The 17,512-nt window shown below is 52.6% G+C and overlaps 1 protein-coding gene across 5 annotated transcripts in view; it reads right to left on the bottom strand.

Moving 5' to 3' along the window:
* Positions 1-1,885: 1,885 nt before the first annotated feature.
* GRIK5 (glutamate ionotropic receptor kainate type subunit 5) overlaps positions 1,886-17,512 on the bottom strand; it is a 56,687-nt gene continuing 41,060 nt past the window's right edge. For 4 of the 5 annotated variants that reach the window (XM_058529431.1, XM_058529435.1, XM_058529432.1 and 1 more), the window contains 5 exons: positions 10,582-10,747; positions 8,767-8,992; positions 6,732-6,860; positions 6,515-6,636; positions 1,886-2,553 (listed from right to left, as the gene is read on the bottom strand). In XM_058529431.1, the coding sequence (XP_058385414.1) occupies positions 2,125-2,553; positions 6,515-6,636; positions 6,732-6,860; positions 8,767-8,992; positions 10,582-10,747 (1,072 nt within the window). In that variant the 3' untranslated portion in view covers positions 1,886-2,124. Of the gene's footprint in view, positions 2,554-3,873; positions 4,023-6,514; positions 6,637-6,731; positions 6,861-8,766; positions 8,993-10,581; positions 10,748-17,512 lie in introns of all 5 variants that reach the window. The other variant, XR_009216705.1, reaches the window with a different exon arrangement.

Raw genomic sequence — 17,512 nt, 5'->3', positions numbered from 1 at the left:
AAGAGACTCAGAAATGGGGAAGGACCTCAGAGGAGATCAGCCTTGTGGTATTGGGACAGAGAGGGAGAGAGACCAGAAATGTCTGCAATCATATTCTAATCACTTCAACAGACTGAGAGTCCGGCCCAAGGGCAGAGACATTTGATTAGTATCTGTAAGAGACATGGAGACAACAGAGAGGCTGACACACAAGCTCCTCCCCACACCTGTCCCTGAGGGGCACACGCATGGCAAGTGTCCAAGACACAGAGGGGCCGGGTGGAGACTGGGGTTGCTGTGTGCCAAGGGGGGTGCCCCGGGGTGTGGCCCGCCCCAGGACTGCGAAGGCAGGCAGGCCCTGCAGGGCAGACAAGGCAATGCCACCCCAGGCCCACCAGGCCGGTGCTGAACGGACAGCTCCCGCACTCTGGGCCGCCTGCCCAAGGGGCGGGCCCAGCCTCTCTCCTCTCCCTCACTCTGTCCCTCATTCTGGCTTTCCTCACCGCTCGGGCCCCCTCCTGTCTCCATCTAGTTTTCTATGGCCCCTTGTCTCTCACCTGTCTCTGTTCCATCTCAATCTCTGCTTCTCTCAGCCCCAGCTCCCCGGGTCTCTTACCCTCCCTGCTTCATCTGTCTGCCCCTCTGCCCCACCCCTCTGCCCCCTTCTCCATTCCCTCTCGCCATTCTCTCACCTCATCACCGCACGTCTCTTGGTCTCTCCCCCTCTTTGTCCCTAACTCTCTCTCTCCCACCCTTCTCTACCCACCTCGTTGTCCCTCCTCTTCTCTATTCCATCCCTGTCTCTCCCTTTTCTGTCTCCCCCACTCCACCCCATCTCTCTCTCTCCCCACCTCTCCATCTCTCCCCCTTCTACTCGGCCTCGTTTTGGCTCTCGCTGTGTGACCTTCACTCGTCCTTTCTCAGCTGCAGTTTCCACAGAAACCTCCAGCGGGGCAGGGAAGGGTGGGGACGGAGAGTAGATCCACCCTTCTCTCTGCTCATCCAGCCCTTCAGCACCCACCCTCCCGCCCCCATTCTACTGGGATTTCTCACTTACTCTCTTGGGGGGCTGGGGAGGTAACATTATCAGCAGAAACACAGGGTCACAGTCACAGACAGTTGAAGATGGCCTCATGGATGTACACACACACATGCACATGATACAAAGTCTCCAAATCACCCTGACCCAGGCATACACTTGCAACTATACAGGCCACCCCGGCACCTCCACACTGAACAGTTCACTCGCCCTCCCCTCCCCCAGCCCCATCTGGTTTCTGTCTTTCTGTGTCTCCGTTTCCTTGTGTCTCCGCCTCTCCAGATCCCTGCATCTTTCCCCATCTGTCCTAGGGTCTCTGTCGCAGCCTCCTTCTGTCCTAAGAGAAGGTCAGTGAAGAGGGGCCAGGTGCCGGGACCTGGGCTGACCTGCTGGCTGTGCGCAGGGCCGAGGGTGAAGAGAGTGCAGAAGTCACCATCCAGTCTGTGGTTCTCAACACACTCCCCAAGGCCCAAGACTTCAATGCCCTCACCCCCAGGAAATGAGACCCCGGTATCCCCAGTTTTGGGGTTTTGTTCTTTTTTTATTCCAACAGGGACTGGGATGTGGCAGAGGAAGGGATGGGGGCCCAACTGACCCCCTCCCTTGGGGGGGTCTCATAGAAATTCCGAGGTTTCTCCCCAAAAAAAAGAGAGAAAGAGAAGAGTCGAGGGGCACCAGGGGACATCCATCTGCCCAGAGGCCCTCCCCTCCTCCACAAGTGGGGAGGGCTGCGTCAAGTCTTGGGGAGCCTGAGCAGTCCCAGGATGGGGTTCTCCCCGCAGACTTCTTTCCGCTTCCAAGAACGGCCCCCGAGTCCCCGGCCCCTGGAGTCCCCGGTTCCTGCGCTCCTCTTGTCCGCAGTCTTGTCCGCAGTCGGGAGCGGAGCGCGGCGTCCGCGGCACCCTCCGGCAAGTACACTAGGGCCCGCAGGCAGGCTCCGGAGCCGGACCTCGGACTTCACCGGGAACCGAAAGCAAAAACGCGGCGTCCGGCGCGCCGGGGCACAAGTCCTGTCCCTCGCCCGCTGGGGAAGCGGGGGCGGCCGGGACCTGGGGTGGGCCCCGTCCCTGCGGTCAGTCCGGGCGCCCGCCCGGCCCCGCCCGTGGTCACTCGTGCTCGGCCAGCTCGCGGGGGCCGGAGGGGCCGGGCCGCGGCCGGGGCGGGCTGGTGGCCTCGGCGGGGACGCCCAGGCCACGCGGGGGCGCGCCGGCCCCGGAGGCCCGCAGCGCCTGGATGCGCCGGCACTCCTGGCAGACGCGCACGTGGGTGCAGGGGGTGGGCGCCGGAGGCCGGGCCCCGCCGGGCGGCCCCGGGTCGTCCAGGAGGCGCTGGGGGCCCCCGTGCGCGCCGCCCGCATCCCCGCCTGCGCCGGCCGAGTAGAGCTTGCCGTTGCTGAGGCGCATCTCGCGGACGGCGCGCAGCGACAGCAGGGCCCGACTCGGGCCGCCCGGGCGCCGGCGCCGGCGGGAACGCGACGTCTTGCGGCAGGACACCGCGTGCCGCAGCTCCTGCAGCATCTCCTGGCACACCGACACCTGCGGGCGGGCGGCGCGGGGCGTGGTGGTCACCGCCGGCGCTCTCCTCGCCGCCGACCCCTCCCCTGGCTTTCGCAGCCTCTCTCCCCTCCCCGCCTCCCCCAGCTCCTCCCCACAGCCACTCTCTTCCCCTCTGTCTCTGCACCCCCTCCGCTCTTCCCGCCCCACCTCCTTCCTTCACCTCCTTCTTCCCTGCAGGCCCTTTCATCTCCTCTCTTCCTTCTTCCCTCTCCACACTTCCCACCCAATTCCCTCAATTCCTTCATCCTCGTGATTCCTGCCTCACCTCTCCACCTCTCAATTCTTCTCTCTCTCCACCACTTCTCTACTCTGTGCCCTTGCTTCTTCTGGTTTCTTCCTGAACCTGCCCTCACCTCCTACCTGGGCGACTCTCTTTCCTCTTGTCTTTTCACTCTAAACTGTCTAACTGCCTCTAGTCCTTCCCTCATACTTCTGCCTCTTTTTCATGCAGTCACTATTACTAGACGTATTTACTGAGTGCCTACTGTGTGCCAGGCACTGCTCTGGGCACTGGGGATACAGCGAAGAAAACAGCAGTCCCTGCCCTCCTGGAGAATGTGCCCTCTGCACATTCCAGTATGCAGAGACAAGAAATGTAGGTCATCAGAGTATAAATGTAAATGTATATCAGGTGGTAGTGAGTGCTCTGGAGAAAAATAAAATCAGCAAGAGAGGTGAGGAGTGTGGATGGGGAGTGATGCTGAATTTTGAGAGAGGACAGTTAAGGGAGACTCACTGAGAAGAGGACCTGAAAGGCAGTGCTGGGAGAGCCACGTGGAGCTGGGAGAGCCACGTGGAGCTGGGAGAGCAGGCAGATAACTCAGCAGGACAAAGGTGCTGAGGTGGGAGCAGGCATGGCCGGTTGAAGGGACCAAGAGCAGGTCGGGGGCTGGAAGGGGGTGTACAGGGGGGAGAGAGATGAGGTCACAGAAGCAATGGGGGCCATACATGTAAGGCCAGAGGCCACTGTAAGGATGTGGCTTTTATTCTGAGTCAGATGGGAGCCACTGGCGAGTTGTAAGCAGAGGACTGCTGTGCTTCGACAGGGTCACTCTGGTGCTGTGCTAAGAAGGGACCGTAGGGAGGCCGAGGGCAGGAGCAGGAAGCCCACTGAGGAAGCTGCTACTATAACCAGGCAGGAGATGGTGGTGGCTGGACCAGAGTGGTGGTGGCTAAGGAGGTGAGGAGGAGATGGATACTGGGTGTATTTTGAAGGTGGAGCCAACAGGATTTGCTGAGAGATCAGATACAAGGTGTGAAAGAGAGGGAGGAGTGAAGGGTAACTCCACATATTTTCACCTGAGTAACGGGAATGATGGCATTGCCTGGTGGGTGGGCAGAACTCCATGCTGGACACGCGACGTTATGTGCGCTACCTGTCAGACATCCAACGTGGAGATGTTGAGCATGGAGCTGAATTTACAAACCCTTGGTTCAGGGAGAGGTCCCTGTGAGGGATAGACATTTGGGGGCTATGGTAGGCAGCCCCAGGATCCCACCCCACCGGTGTTCCCGCCCTTGTGTAATCCCCTCTGCCTTTGTATCAGCGTTGCTGTATGACCAACAGAATACAGCTAGGTCAGCTATTTTGGCTTCTGCCTGGCTCTCTCTTGGATCATTTGCTCTGGGGACCGCCAGCTGCCATGGCGTGAGGACGCTCAAGCAGCCCTGTGGAGAGGTGCCTGTGCGAGGAACTGAGGCCTCCTGCCAACTGCCATGTGACTGAGTGTATTAATCATGTTCTTTATTTTTTCTACCTTAGGAAGTTTTGACATCTTTTTTTTTTTTTTTGTGAGGAAGATCAGCCCTGAGCTAACATCCATGCTAATCCTCCTCTTTTTGTGAGGAAGACCGGCTCTGAGCTAACATCTATTGCCAATCTTCCTCCTTTTTTTTTTTTTCCCCCAAAGCCCCAGTAGATAGCTGTATGTCATAGTTGCACATCCTTCTAGCTGCTGTATGTGGGACGCGGCCTCAGCATGGCCGGACAAGCGGTGCATCGGTGCGCACCCGGGATCCGAACCCGGGCCGCCAGTAGCGGAGCACGCGCACTTAACCGCTAAGCCACGGGGCCGGCCCAGTTTTGACATCTTAAAAATCTTGCTGGCCAGGGAAAGACTGCCCCTCCCAGAGCTAGACAATTCTTAGGGGTAGGGAAGGGCTAGGTGCCTACCTTTCATATACAAACCAACCAATTCCTGGAGGACTCTATACCCCCAACCACTCCCTTTATCCAATTCACACACAAACTCAGTATTTTCTCTGCCCTAAATCAACCGAAGGCAGGTACCAGACAACTAGACACCACCCTACTAGCCCAGAGCCCGCCACATTATCCAAACTAGCCACTCTGAAGCTGCACTGCCTTGCCTTTCCTGTAGAAACCCCAATAAAGTCTGGCCTAGGCTTTCTCTTGCTCCTGCTTCTGCCTTCTGAACAAACATGTGCTTCCCCTGTCGCCCTGCACAGTGTGGCATGCCCCCTCTTGGAAAAATGTAAGTAATAAAAATCTTCTTTCAATGGCATTGGCCTCTCTGTGTCACCTCCATAAATTAAAATCCCACAGGTACATTTTGAGACAGTGAGCCATCTTGGAAGTGGATCCTCCAGCCCCAGGTGAGCCTTCAGCCAACATCATGACTGTGACCTCACCAGAGACCCTGGGCAGCCAGAACCACCCAGCTAAGCTGCTCCCAGCTTCCTGACCCAAAGAAAGTGTAAACTTGTAAAAGTTAAGCTGCTAAGTTTGGGGATAATTTGTTGTTATGTGGCAAAAGATAACTACTACAGGAGTCATCAGCATATGGATGTCTCACAAACCATCTGGCTGGATGGGATCACAGGGAGTGGAGAAAGAGAAGAGCAGTAGTCCAAGGACCAAGCCCGAGAGGCCCCCAACAACAGAGATGTCGGAGGAAATGAGGTGCAAGCCGGGAAGAAGGGTTTTGAGGAGAGTGATCAGCATGCTGAAGCCTATTGCTACCTCACATGTGATGAGGCCTGAGCCTGGGCACTGGATTTCAGATGTGGGGTCACTGGTGACAAGACTGGCCTCAGTGGAGAGGTGGGACAGAAGCTGGATTGGAGAGTGTCCAAGTATGAATGAGAGGAGAGAAACTGGAAACAGCAGGGGGACACAACTCTTTCAAGGCTGTCAGGGAAGGGGAGAAACGGGTGGTGGCTGAAAGGGGAAGTGGGGTCAAGAGAGGGTTTCTTGAAGATGGGAGAAATGACAGCACGTTTGTATGCTGCTGGCCTTGATCCAATAAAGAGGGGGAAACTGATGATGCAGGAGGGAAGGAGAGAACTGCTGAGGGATGTCTTTGGGGAGGCGAGAGAGGAGACGGGGCACAGGGGAGGGCACCTTAGCTAGGAGTGTGGACGTTCATTTGGAGTAACTAACCTAGCCAGGCGAGTGGAAAAAGCAGGCGGGTGGCTGGATGTGGCTGTGGGGCTTTGCACGCTCTCCCTGACTCGTCTGCTTTCTCAGGGGAGTAGAGGCAAGGTCATCAGCCAAAAGTGAGGAGGGGCTGAGGGCTGGTGAGAGAAGGGAAGGTGGGAACCGTCTAGGAGCACGGGGGCATGAATGGGTTGGGAAATGTAGGAATGTCGCTGGGCAGCACGGATCCTCAACACAGCGTGAGACGTGAGAAGGGTCAGCAAGTCTGTTTCCTTCGGGTCACATTCAGCTGCATTCTCCTGCCTCTGTCTCTCCTCTTATTTCTTCTTGCTTTGCCACCTCCACCTCTCCCCACATTCTTCTCTCTGGGCCCCTTCTCACTCCTTTCCCCTGCACCTTCGTCTCTGCCCTGTCCTCATTCCCCCTCTGCCCTCCCTCACGCCTGTGGATTCTCTCTCCCCTCCCAATGCCACAGTCTTCATGCCCCTCCACCCCTGGGATCCCACTTCTCCCCCACACACCATTGGCCAACCTCCTCACCTCTTCAGACTCTGCCGACCTCCGCGTGGACCATATGAATTCCATGACTGCCACGAAGACAGCAATGATGAGGCCACAGATGAGCACGACAAAAATGCCGCCGATGTTCTCCATGCCCAAACCTGGGGTCGAGAGGGAGAGCCACGTGGTCAGGGCTGTGTGGGCATGGGGGCTTCGAGGAGTCTTTGGGAAGAGCACAGCGTGTGGGGTGGCTGACCTTTAGCTCGATGGTCCTCCTCCTTGGGGCACCGGCTCCCCTCCCACCACTTGCGCTTCAGGATCTCCAGCCGGTTGTTCTCCTGAAGCTGCAGGATGGCCAGCGTGATCTCATCCCGGAACGGGGAGCCTGGACCAGGCATACGAGGGGGTGGACCAGCCATCGGGGCTCTGGAGCTTTGCCCACTCAAACTCCAACTGCTCCCTCACCACGGCCTCTCCTCCTACCTCTGCCACATCCCCAGGGTCTTCCCTGTCCACCTTCAAGTCTGACTGCTCGCCACCTCCCCTGCAACCACCCTAGGCCAAGCCCCCATTACACCTCGTGTCACATTTGTCACCAACGCCCCCCTCCCCCCATGGCCTCCCCTTACCCCTCACCCAGCCAGAGGGACAACTTCAAAAACATAGTCATAAATCACGCCTCTCTCATGCTTAAAATTCTCCAGTGGCTTCCAGTTGCAGCTAGAACAATGTCCTTCCCTCGGCCAACAAGATCCTACATTCACTGGCCCTGCCACCTGGGGCTCCCGCTGCCCACTGCGGCTCACAGCTCCAGCCACAATGGCCTCCTGGCTGTTCCTTGAATCCACCAGGCGTAATCCCACCTTAGGCTCTTTGCCTCTGCCTGGAATGTTCTTTCCCACACTTCACTCAGGGCTCTGCTCACATGGTGCCTCCTCAGGGCGTCTTCTCTGACTAACTTTATTTAAAATGGCACCAGGCTCCCTTTGAGTCTCTTCCCTTTAATCTCCTGCAGAGCAGTCGTCACCTCCTGATATCACACTATAAAGCTACGTGTTCATTGTCTGTTTGCTGTCTGTACCTTATTAGAAGATAGGAGAGCAGGGGCTTGGCAGCTCCCTACTGTGGTATCCCAGTGTCTAGCGCAGTGCCTGGCACACAGTAGGGCATCAGACACATCTCTGAATGAACGAACCCCAGCCACACTTCTCCTCAGCATGGCCCCAACCCAGGACCACTTTTCTCCTCTCCACCCTCAGACCCTCCCCTTAAACCATCCTTGGGCCCCAAACAGCCCCTTGACACACCCTATCCTGTACTCATTTCTTCATTCACTGTGATACTTCCTGAGCATCTACCAAGGGCCAGAACCAGGGATACGGACGCGTGGGGTGGTTAGTATTTATCGGGCACCTCCTGTGTGCCAGATACTGGGCTTACAGAAATCTATTCAAGTCTCCCAGTCGTCCTGTGCACAGGTATGACCACCCCCACTATCTGCAAGAGGCAGGTGACACTCTTCCTAAGGTCATGCGCTGAGTCAGGGAGGAAGCTGGGGTCTACATCCAGGTCGTATGACTCCAGAGCCTGTCCCCCACAGCACCAGGCCACACTGCTTCCCTGGCACAGCACCGACTCTACTACAAAGCTGTATGATTTGGGGTAATTTGTTATACGGTAATAGATAACTAAGACAGCAGTCATCAGCACATAGATGGTTTTAAATGCCAAAATTTGGTGACAAAATTGGTGGTGAGTTTCCAGCATTGAGCCCTGGAAAAGGAAAAGCACATCCAGGGAGATGGAGTCTCCCTGGCAGATCCATCCACCCTTCCTTCCTTCCACCCACCCTCTCTCCCTCCCTTCCCTCTATCTAACATCCATCATCCATTTTCTGAGCACCTGCTCTGAGCCAGGCTGTGAGTTTGGTGCAGAGAATATGAAGTAAATAAAACCAGGTTCTCACCCTCAAAGGGCCCTTGAGCCAATGGGAGGAGGCGGCGAGCCTCATGGCCCACGTGTAACTGAGTTCTGCACAGTCTCACTGGGTTCTCCCAACAGCCCTGCAGGACTGGAACTGATTGCTCCTAGGCCTGTTTTTGCAGGTTGAGGGAGCAGAGGCTCAGGAAGGCGACGTCACTTGCCTGAGGCCACACACACTTGCCAGGAGGCCACATACAATACACCCAGCCTGCCTTAGGGAGGGCCTGGCCTAGTCCTGGGCCTGCTCAGACAGCTTAGTTCCAGATACCCAGACCCCTAATCTATTCCCCAGCCCTGCTGTGCCATACCCAGCGGCATGCCGATGCCGTAGCCCTTGGTGTCGAGGAGGCCCCCGATCTGGGTGAGGTTGCAGTTGAGGCGCCGGTGGTACTCATTCATGGTGGACTCAAGCAGGAAGGCGTAGCGGGAGTTGAGGACACGGGCGATGCCCTCCTCTGTGCTCTTGACGAACACACTGGGCTGCTTTGACTGCATGTAGTTCCACATACGCTGGTACGTCTGATACCGTGAATTCTGGGCAGAGGGGGCACAAGGAAAAGTCAGGAGAGGGTCTTTCCACTCCCTGCCTCTCCCCTGAGCCCTGTCCCCTGCCTGCCAGGAAATCTCCCTTAACCAGAGAGAGCGAGCGAGACCAGAGGAAGACAGAGAGAGCCAAAGACAGGAGAGAGACAAGACAGACTGCTCAAGGCCAGGTTCAAGTTGTCTTCATACCCATCAGCCCAACAAGGACCTGAGGACCGAAGGCTTGGGAAGAAGGGCCATGGTCTATTTTTCAACCCTTCTTCTCTCTTCTACCCCTGGGCTTGGCTCAGCCTGACACCATCCTCGTCTTCCCAGCACCCCCAGGCCTTACTCACAGAAGCTGGGAGCAGATGCTCAACCCCAAATCTACCCAGGTGCAGCCTGGTTCAGGGAGACCAGCGTCCATGACAAGTAGAACAGCTTACTTCCTACAGGCTCTGTGGGAACCTTCTGGGAAACGCCCCACCCCACCCCAGCCACAGCCCGGAGGGGGAGGTGTGAGGAGGCCAGGCTGGGGATGACACACCTGCCACTACTCCCAACACACGCCCTCCCGCACCTGCCTCTCCCTCTTTGATCTGAGGTCCAGACACTGCTCTTTCTAGGTGCCCCACAGGCCCCTCCCCGTGGCTCAACAACCCCTCAACCTGGAAGTTCACCCCCTCTTCCTCTCCTTTACCACTCAGCCAACGGCCCAGCTCCAGCCTCCTCTAGACCACTTGTCTAACTCCCAACTCCCCAAGGGGAACTTGCAGCTCTAAATGGGTCACCCCTTGGGCCGGCCCCGTGGCTTAGCGGTTAAGTGTGCACGATCCGCTACTGGCGGCCCGGGTTCAGATCCCGCGCGCGCACCGACGCACCGCTTCTCTGGCCATGCTGAGGCCGCGTCCCACATACAGCAACTAGAAGGATGTGCAACTATGACACACAACTATCTACTGGGGCTTTGGGGGGAAAAAAGGAGGAGGATTGGCAATAGATGTTAGCTCAGAGTCGGTCTTCCTCAGCAAAAAGAGGAGGATTAGCACGGATGTTAGCTCAGGGCTGATCGTCCTCACAAAAAAACAAACAAACAAACAAACAGGTCACCCCTCTGCTCACTAACCATTCCCACCCTCCCACTTACAGGGTCCAATCTCAGCCCTATCCTGGCATTCGAGGCCTCTGCAGTCTCACCCAAATCTCCTCAGCAGGCTTGCTTTCCTTTCGTTTCCTTCCCACCACCCCAAAACACACAGGGACAAGCCCCTTTCATCTTGAAGAGCCTTCCTCTCCTCTCTGCTGGCCCATTTTCCCAGGCCTGACCCTTCTAGCAGCTTCCGTGACCTCATTTGGCCTGTCCAACACTGATGTGACGTTAGATCCCACATCTGCCTCCTTTCCCCCATTCCCTGAGTGAAAGCCCAGTTTCCCCAGCCAGACAGCAGCAGCCCCTGAGAGAGTATGAGCATGTCTTCTGCTACCCGGCCTCTCTGACTGGCATGACAATCAGTCCCTCTGACCCAGGGCCAACCCCACCCTGAGCTGCTATGCATGGTGGGGATCCCAACACCGAGCCTAGGTGGCTCCGGAAGCCCCACCTGGAAGAAGGTCATGGTGGAGCCAGCGTGGATGGTGCCGTACTCAATGTTGGTCTGGTCTGCCAGGTCGTCAGCTGACTCCACAGGCACCTCCATGCGCTGCACGGTGAGGAAGGCGGCCAGGTTGGCCGTGTAGGAGGAGATGATGATCAAGGTAAAGGCCCACCTGAGGGGTGGGAGGGGTGAGCTACAGGTGGGAGCCACCCCTGCCACCCTGTCCCTGTGGCCCTGCATCCCATTGGTGGTGCCCCCCTCAGTGACCCCGGCATCTGGAAGGCTCAGAGACTGCTGACTAGTGGAGAGGCTGGGAGCATGGATTCTGGAGCTAGACTCCCTGGGTTTAAATATTGCTTCTAGAGACTTCCACTTCCAGATACAAGAGAATAAGATGGTCTGGACATACCCTCCCACTGTGAACTGGGAAACTGCACAGAATATAGTAAACTATTTAAAGACATAGGACAAGAAACGTCACAAGACTGTGAGCCCTGAGAAAAGAGAAACAAACGAGGTGAGCTTGATCATCGCCCAGGCTGGCCGGCTGGATTTAATTCACAGACTGCAACGCCAGGAAGGAAAACCCAAACAGTCTGGCAATCTCACTGAGCTGCAGAGATGGAAATCAGAGATCAGGGAGGCCTAGATCTCTGGTACAGAGTACCCAAGAGGAGGGAGCTGCACACAGAGAGACGGTTCCAGAAATCTGCATGGGGTCCCCCTGAGTCTTTGGCTGAGTATCAATCCGTGTATGCAAAGGGTGAAACTCCAAGAGACTGGACAGGAACAGCTTTCACAGACAGAACAATCCCAGGGCTCACACAGGGCTGGGAATCTTTTGAGCTCCCTCTAACCAGAGCAGAGAGATCTCACTGAATACCTGAGACATTCAGTAGGGACCCAAAAGGACAACATGCTAGAAATAGAGTTAAGTTAGCCCTAGAATAAAGGCCATGCTAGACCTGCTCCAAAAGAGCCTAGAAACAGGCCTGGAAAGGATCAAAGTAATCCACGAGTAACTTAACTGCCTGCCAGAAAAAGCCCAAGACTCTTTCAAGTAATACATTCAACAATGTAAACAACATAAAATTCACAATGTCTGTCATCCAAAAAAGAATTACCACATACACAAAGGTGCAGGAAACTGTGACTCATAACCAAGAGAAAAATCACTCAATTGAAACAGACCCAGAACTGACAGAGATGACAGAATTAACAGACAAGGACATTAAACAACTATTATAGATGGATTCACTACGCTGAAGGACATAAAGAAAAACATGAACATATCATAGAGAGAAATGGAAGCTATAAAAAAGAACTGAATGGAACTTCCAAAGGTGAAATATACAACATCTGAAAATATTACTGGAGTGGATTACACAGATTAGACGCTGCAGCTGAAAAGAACAGGGAATTGGAAGAAAGCAAAACAGTCTATCCAAACGAAGCACAAGAGGAAAAAATGACTGACAATGAGCACAGAGCCTGAGTGACCTGAGGAATAATAGCAAGTGGTCTTACATACGTGATTAGAGTCCCAGAAAGAGAGGAGAGAAAGGGGGCAACAGAAAAGAATATTTGAAGAAGTAATGGCCAAAAATTTTTCAAATTTGATGAAAACTATCAACTTGCAGATCCAAGAAGCTCAATAAACCCCAAGCAGGATAAACACACACACCACCAAACACATCAAGGCACATTATAATCAATTGCTGAAAACCAGTGATAAACAGAAAATCTTTAAGATTCGCCTCGAACTAACATCTGTTGCCAATCTTCCTCTATTTTGCATGTGGGCCCACTGCCACAGCATGGCCACTGACAGACGAGTGGCGTAAGTCCGCACCTGGGAACCAAACCCGGGCCACCGAAGCAGAGTGCACTGAACTTAACCACTAGGCCACCAGGGCTGGCCCCAGATAATCTTAAAGAGAGTCAGAGGGGGCGAAAACACATTACATACAGAGAATCAAAGATAAGAGTGACAGTAGACTTCTTCTCAGAAAGTATGTAGGCCAGAAGACAATGCAACAATGTGCTGAAAGAAAGAAAAATTGTCAACCTAGAATTCTATATCCAGCAAAAGATCCTTCAAAGAAGAAAGCACACTAGTCAATTTTTCATACAAACAAAAGCTGGCAGAACTAATTGCCAGTAGACCCGAACTTCAAGAAATATTAAAAGAAGTTCTTCAGGTAAAAGGAAAATAAAAGCAGATGGAAATCTGGATGTACGTGAAGGAACGAAGAGCATCAGAAATGGTAGATGTATGGGTAAATATAAAAGACATATTGCTCATTTAAAAAATTTCTTTAAAAGACATTTACTTTTTAAGCAAACACACACATATACACTTAATATACTGTGGAGTCACAGATATGTAGAAGTAATATATATGACAAAAGTAGCTCAAAGGATGGGAGGGAGAAATGGAAGTATACTGTTCTAAGGGTCTTACAACTTATGTGAAGTGATATAATGTTACTTGAAAGTATTCTGTAATAAATTAAAGAGGCATATTGTAAACCCAGAGCAACTAGTACGAAAAATTCAAAAAGAAGCATAGTTAGTAAGTCAATAGTGGACATAAAACAGAATCCTAAAAATTTCAATAAATCCAAAAGAAGGTAGGAAAAGAGGGAAAAGGTAACAAGCAAGACATGGGACAAAGAGAAAACAAACAGCAAGTTGGTGGATTTAAACCCAACCATATCGATAATTCCATTAAAGGCAAATGGTCTCAACCAGGGGTTGGCAAACTATAGCCCACAGGCGAAATGTGACTTGCTGTCAGTTTTTGGATAGCCCACAAGCTAAGAATGGTTTTCACATTTTTAAATGGTTAAAAAGAAACTGAAAGAAGAGTAATATTTCATGACACATGACATAAAATTCAAAATGCACTGTCAGTGTCCATAAATAAAGTTTTATTGGAACACAGCCACACTCATCCATTTATGTACTGTCTGTGGCTGCCCTGACACTACAGAGTTGAGTAGTTTTGACAGAGATCGTATGGCCAGCAAAGCCTAAAATATTTACTGTCTGGCCCAATAGGGAAAAAGTGTGCCAACCCCTGCTCCAAGGCCTAAGTATATGCTGCCTATAAGAAACCCACTTTATATATAACAATAAAGGTAGATTGAAAAATAAAAGGATAGGAAAAAGATATGCTACACAAACACTAAGCATAAGAAAGCTGGGGTGGCTATATTAACATCAAATAAAGGTAACTTCAGAATAAGGAATATTACCAGGAATAAGGAGGGACGTTATACAATGACAAAAGGGTCAATTCATCAAGAAGACATACCAATCCTAAACATTTATGCACCTAATTACAGAGCTTCAAAATTCATGAAACAAAAACTGAATTGAAATAGAGAAATTGAAGGTAGAACTGAAAAGAGAAATAGATACAACTTCTCCACAATTATAGGTGGAGATTTCACGACTGCTCTCTCAATAACTGATAGAGCAAGTAGACAGAAAATCAGTATGAATATAGAATACTTGAATAACACTATCAATCTACTGGCTCTAACTGCCATTAATAGAACACCACATCCACGACCAGCAGAATACACATTCTATGCAAGTGTACACAGAACATGTACCAGGATTGACCATATGCTGAGCCGTAAAACAAGTCTCAATAAATTTCAAAGGATTAAAATCCTACAGAGAATGTTCTCTGACCACAATGGAACTAAACTAGAAATCAATAATAGAAAGATTTCCGGAAAATCCCCAAATCTTGGCTCCATCACTGTCTAGCTGTGTGACCTTGGACTCACCTGTGAGGTAAGTACAATTGCAGATCCCTCCTCATAGGGTTGTTGTAAGAGGGAGTTGCATCTGGCACAGAGCAAGCGCTGTGCCCAAGTGTGTGCTCTTATTGTCTTGGTGACTCAGGACTGACTCGGAGAAGAGGTACCCGTTCGCCTGGCTATGGGACCCAAGTACAGCCACTTGTCTGACCCTGGCCCTCTCTGTTCTCCTGCCTGGCAGGTGAGAGTGGCCAGGCTCCCTGCAGATGACACAGATCTGTGGGGCCTGAAGACAGGGCAGATGGTGAGAGGGCCTCCCAGACCACCCCCTCCTCTGGCAGATCATAATGAAAACAGCAGCCTTTCTTTGCTGAGCACACGTGCACAGTGCTGTGCTAGGCACTGGGGTGGGGGTGGACTGGAGGACAGAGCGATGAATAACATGCCTCCTGCAAAAGGAAACCAAAATCCGACACACAAAGACCCAGGGTCTGACACAACCTCTCCAGAAACCAAGTGTCTCCAAACCCACCCCAGGAGTCAGAGTTGTTATTCACTCAAGACAAAATCATTCAGTGCCCAGTACACACCAGGCACCACCTAGACCCCAAGGATACAGCATGGCTAACTGGTGGTGGTGATGGTGGGGAGATGGGGCCACTCTCCGAGAGAGTGTGGGGACACAGACGGGTAGTCTGATTTGGGAGTAGGGATGTAGCTCCATTTTGGACAAGTTGAGTTTTGAGGATGCCTGTCAGGCACCCATGGAGAGGTCTGGAGAGGAGGACTGGGAGTGTCAGTTACGAACAGCAAGGGAAGCCAGGGGCGGATGAGATGGCCCTGGAGGGTACAGAGCGGGGGTCCCCGGGCAGGGAGCACCCCAGAAGGTATGAGGACAGTGTTCAGTTAGGCATGGGGCACTCTGGAGCCAGAGTGACTGAGGGGGTCCTGGTGTCAATGAAGGAGGAAGGAGTTCGAAAACGCAGCCCCGGCTGAACAACAGGAAAAATCCAGTATGTGATTATCTGAGCCTAACTCCTTGGTACATAAAAACCAAAGTATTTTTTGCATGGTTATAAGAGAAACCGAAATCTCTAGAAATGCACATATTGTTTAGACTGAGGAACAACTGGATGTCGTTTTGTTTGAAACTTTGCCAAGAACCCTTCACCATTTTGGGAAATCACGTCTCTGACAGCAGCTCTGCTCTGGTATTTGAATCACCAAGTCAAGACACTTGGACCAGTTGCATTAGAAAATCATCACGTTCGTAGTGATTTGTATTTGTACAAACATACCCATCTACCAACTATTTCAAAGTGTCAAGTCTCCAGTGTGGATGTAATACTGTTAAATGGTCTTACTTCTCGTAATTCCAGACGTATCCGTTATAAGTAGGTGCAACCACCTGACTACTGCATCTGTCTTCCAGCACAGTCTCGCCCAAGCATTTCCATATCACTATTGTATTGTTTTATCATAAATCACTTCCCTTTTTCTCCTTTGTATTGCAATCAGGGCATTTTATCGATTTGTTTTAAATTATGTGTGTAGGTGGATATATTACCCTTGAATTTCGTCAGGATGGAAAAGGAGATGTTATAAAATATTTGTTGTAAAAAGAGGGCGTTGGGTCTGCAGGCACTGAAAAATCACTGGTGTGGAGTGGGGAGTTCCAGGTGAGACGGCAAGCGCAAAAGGAACCCACCGCAAAATGAAACAGAGGATGCAGAGGTAGGAGGAAACCAAAAGGACATAGCAGCCTAAAAGCAGGAGTTTCTAGAAGGGTGGCTAATAGGGCATATTGGACATATCAATTAACGGGTCCCATGTGACCCTGGTGGAGCCGGGGGGAGGGCGAGCCACGCTGCTGGCCACATCGGAGGTTGTGGGCCTTTCTTGTCAGGAAGGCGTGAGGAGAAGATGACCTGAGGAGGGGTTGAAGAAAATGGCAAAGGAGTGGCTGAAGACACGGCCTAGAGCCTACCTGGAGGTGGACAGACACGAAAGCAGGCAGAGTTCAGAGAACAGGAAAGAGGGAGGTCTAAGGACTCACTTCACAGGAGTGACCGAGGGAGAGTCCGGGAGGGACACGGCTGTGGTTGGGCATAACCTCGGAAACGCTGATTTCTGAGGCAGAGCGGTCCCGATGATGATAAGCCCTTGGGTGTGGCTGCACGAGGCTGTGGCCCGAGTGGACACTGGAGACGAAGGGCCCAGAAGGCGGGTTCTGGCCAGGCTGCTGCTGTTCAGGTGGCAGCCAAGTCCCCTAGGGTACTGGCACCCACCCCCACCACCCCACCACTGGCCCTGGCCTGCCGAATTACTGGGCCAGGGTCACATTTGGAGATTAATCAACATCTGCTGAAACATCTGTTGAATGAGCGAATGTGTGGGAGGACTCGGGGAGGAGACAGGAGTGAGCCCAGAATCAAAGGCTCCAATGAGGGAGGAGGAGTGACTGGGGGCTTCCTGAGTGACAGCGATGGGAAGAGGCAGAGAACACCCAGCTGCAGAAGAGGGTCCCTGACGGAGGAGCAGTGGGGACAGCCTCCAGCAGAAGGCGGGCCTCACTGGTCCCCTGCCTGACCTGGGGACTTGGCCAGATTTGTCAGAGAAGATCTCCTCGTGCCCTCTCCAGCCACCTCACACACACAGCCCTCTCCTGCCTGTCCAGAATGCTCCCTCTCTTCTTGTCACGGACGTCTCTGTTTCAGCCTTTAGGACTCAGGGTGGATGTCACCTCCTCAGAGGGGCCTTCCCTGAGCACCCCATTCTCTAATGTCCTCTTTCACTGCACCCTGTTTGGTTCCTCAATAGCACAGTTTACTACATCTGATACATCATTATATTGAAAATGTTAATAAATTTCACTTGGATTGTACGGCAGGCAGAAGACAGCCCCCACCCCCGTAAAAGATGTCTACATCCTAATCCCTGGAATTTGTATGTTCCCTTACTAAGTAAAAGGGTCTTTGCAGATCTGATTAAGTTAAGGAATTTAGGATGGGAGATGGATTATCTGGGTGGGCCCAGTGGAATCACAAGGGTCCTTATAAGTGGAAGAAGAAAGTCAGAGTCAAAGATTTGAAGATGTTATGCTGCTGGCTTTGAAGATGGAGTAAGGGGCCAAGAGCCGAGGAATGCAGGCAGCTTCTAAA

Source organism: Diceros bicornis, chromosome 34, assembly GCF_020826845.1.
Source record: "Diceros bicornis minor isolate mBicDic1 chromosome 34, mDicBic1.mat.cur, whole genome shotgun sequence".
NCBI classification, from domain to species: Eukaryota; Metazoa; Chordata; class Mammalia; order Perissodactyla; family Rhinocerotidae; genus Diceros; species Diceros bicornis.
This window is presented reverse-complemented; position numbering and strand designations above follow the sequence as displayed.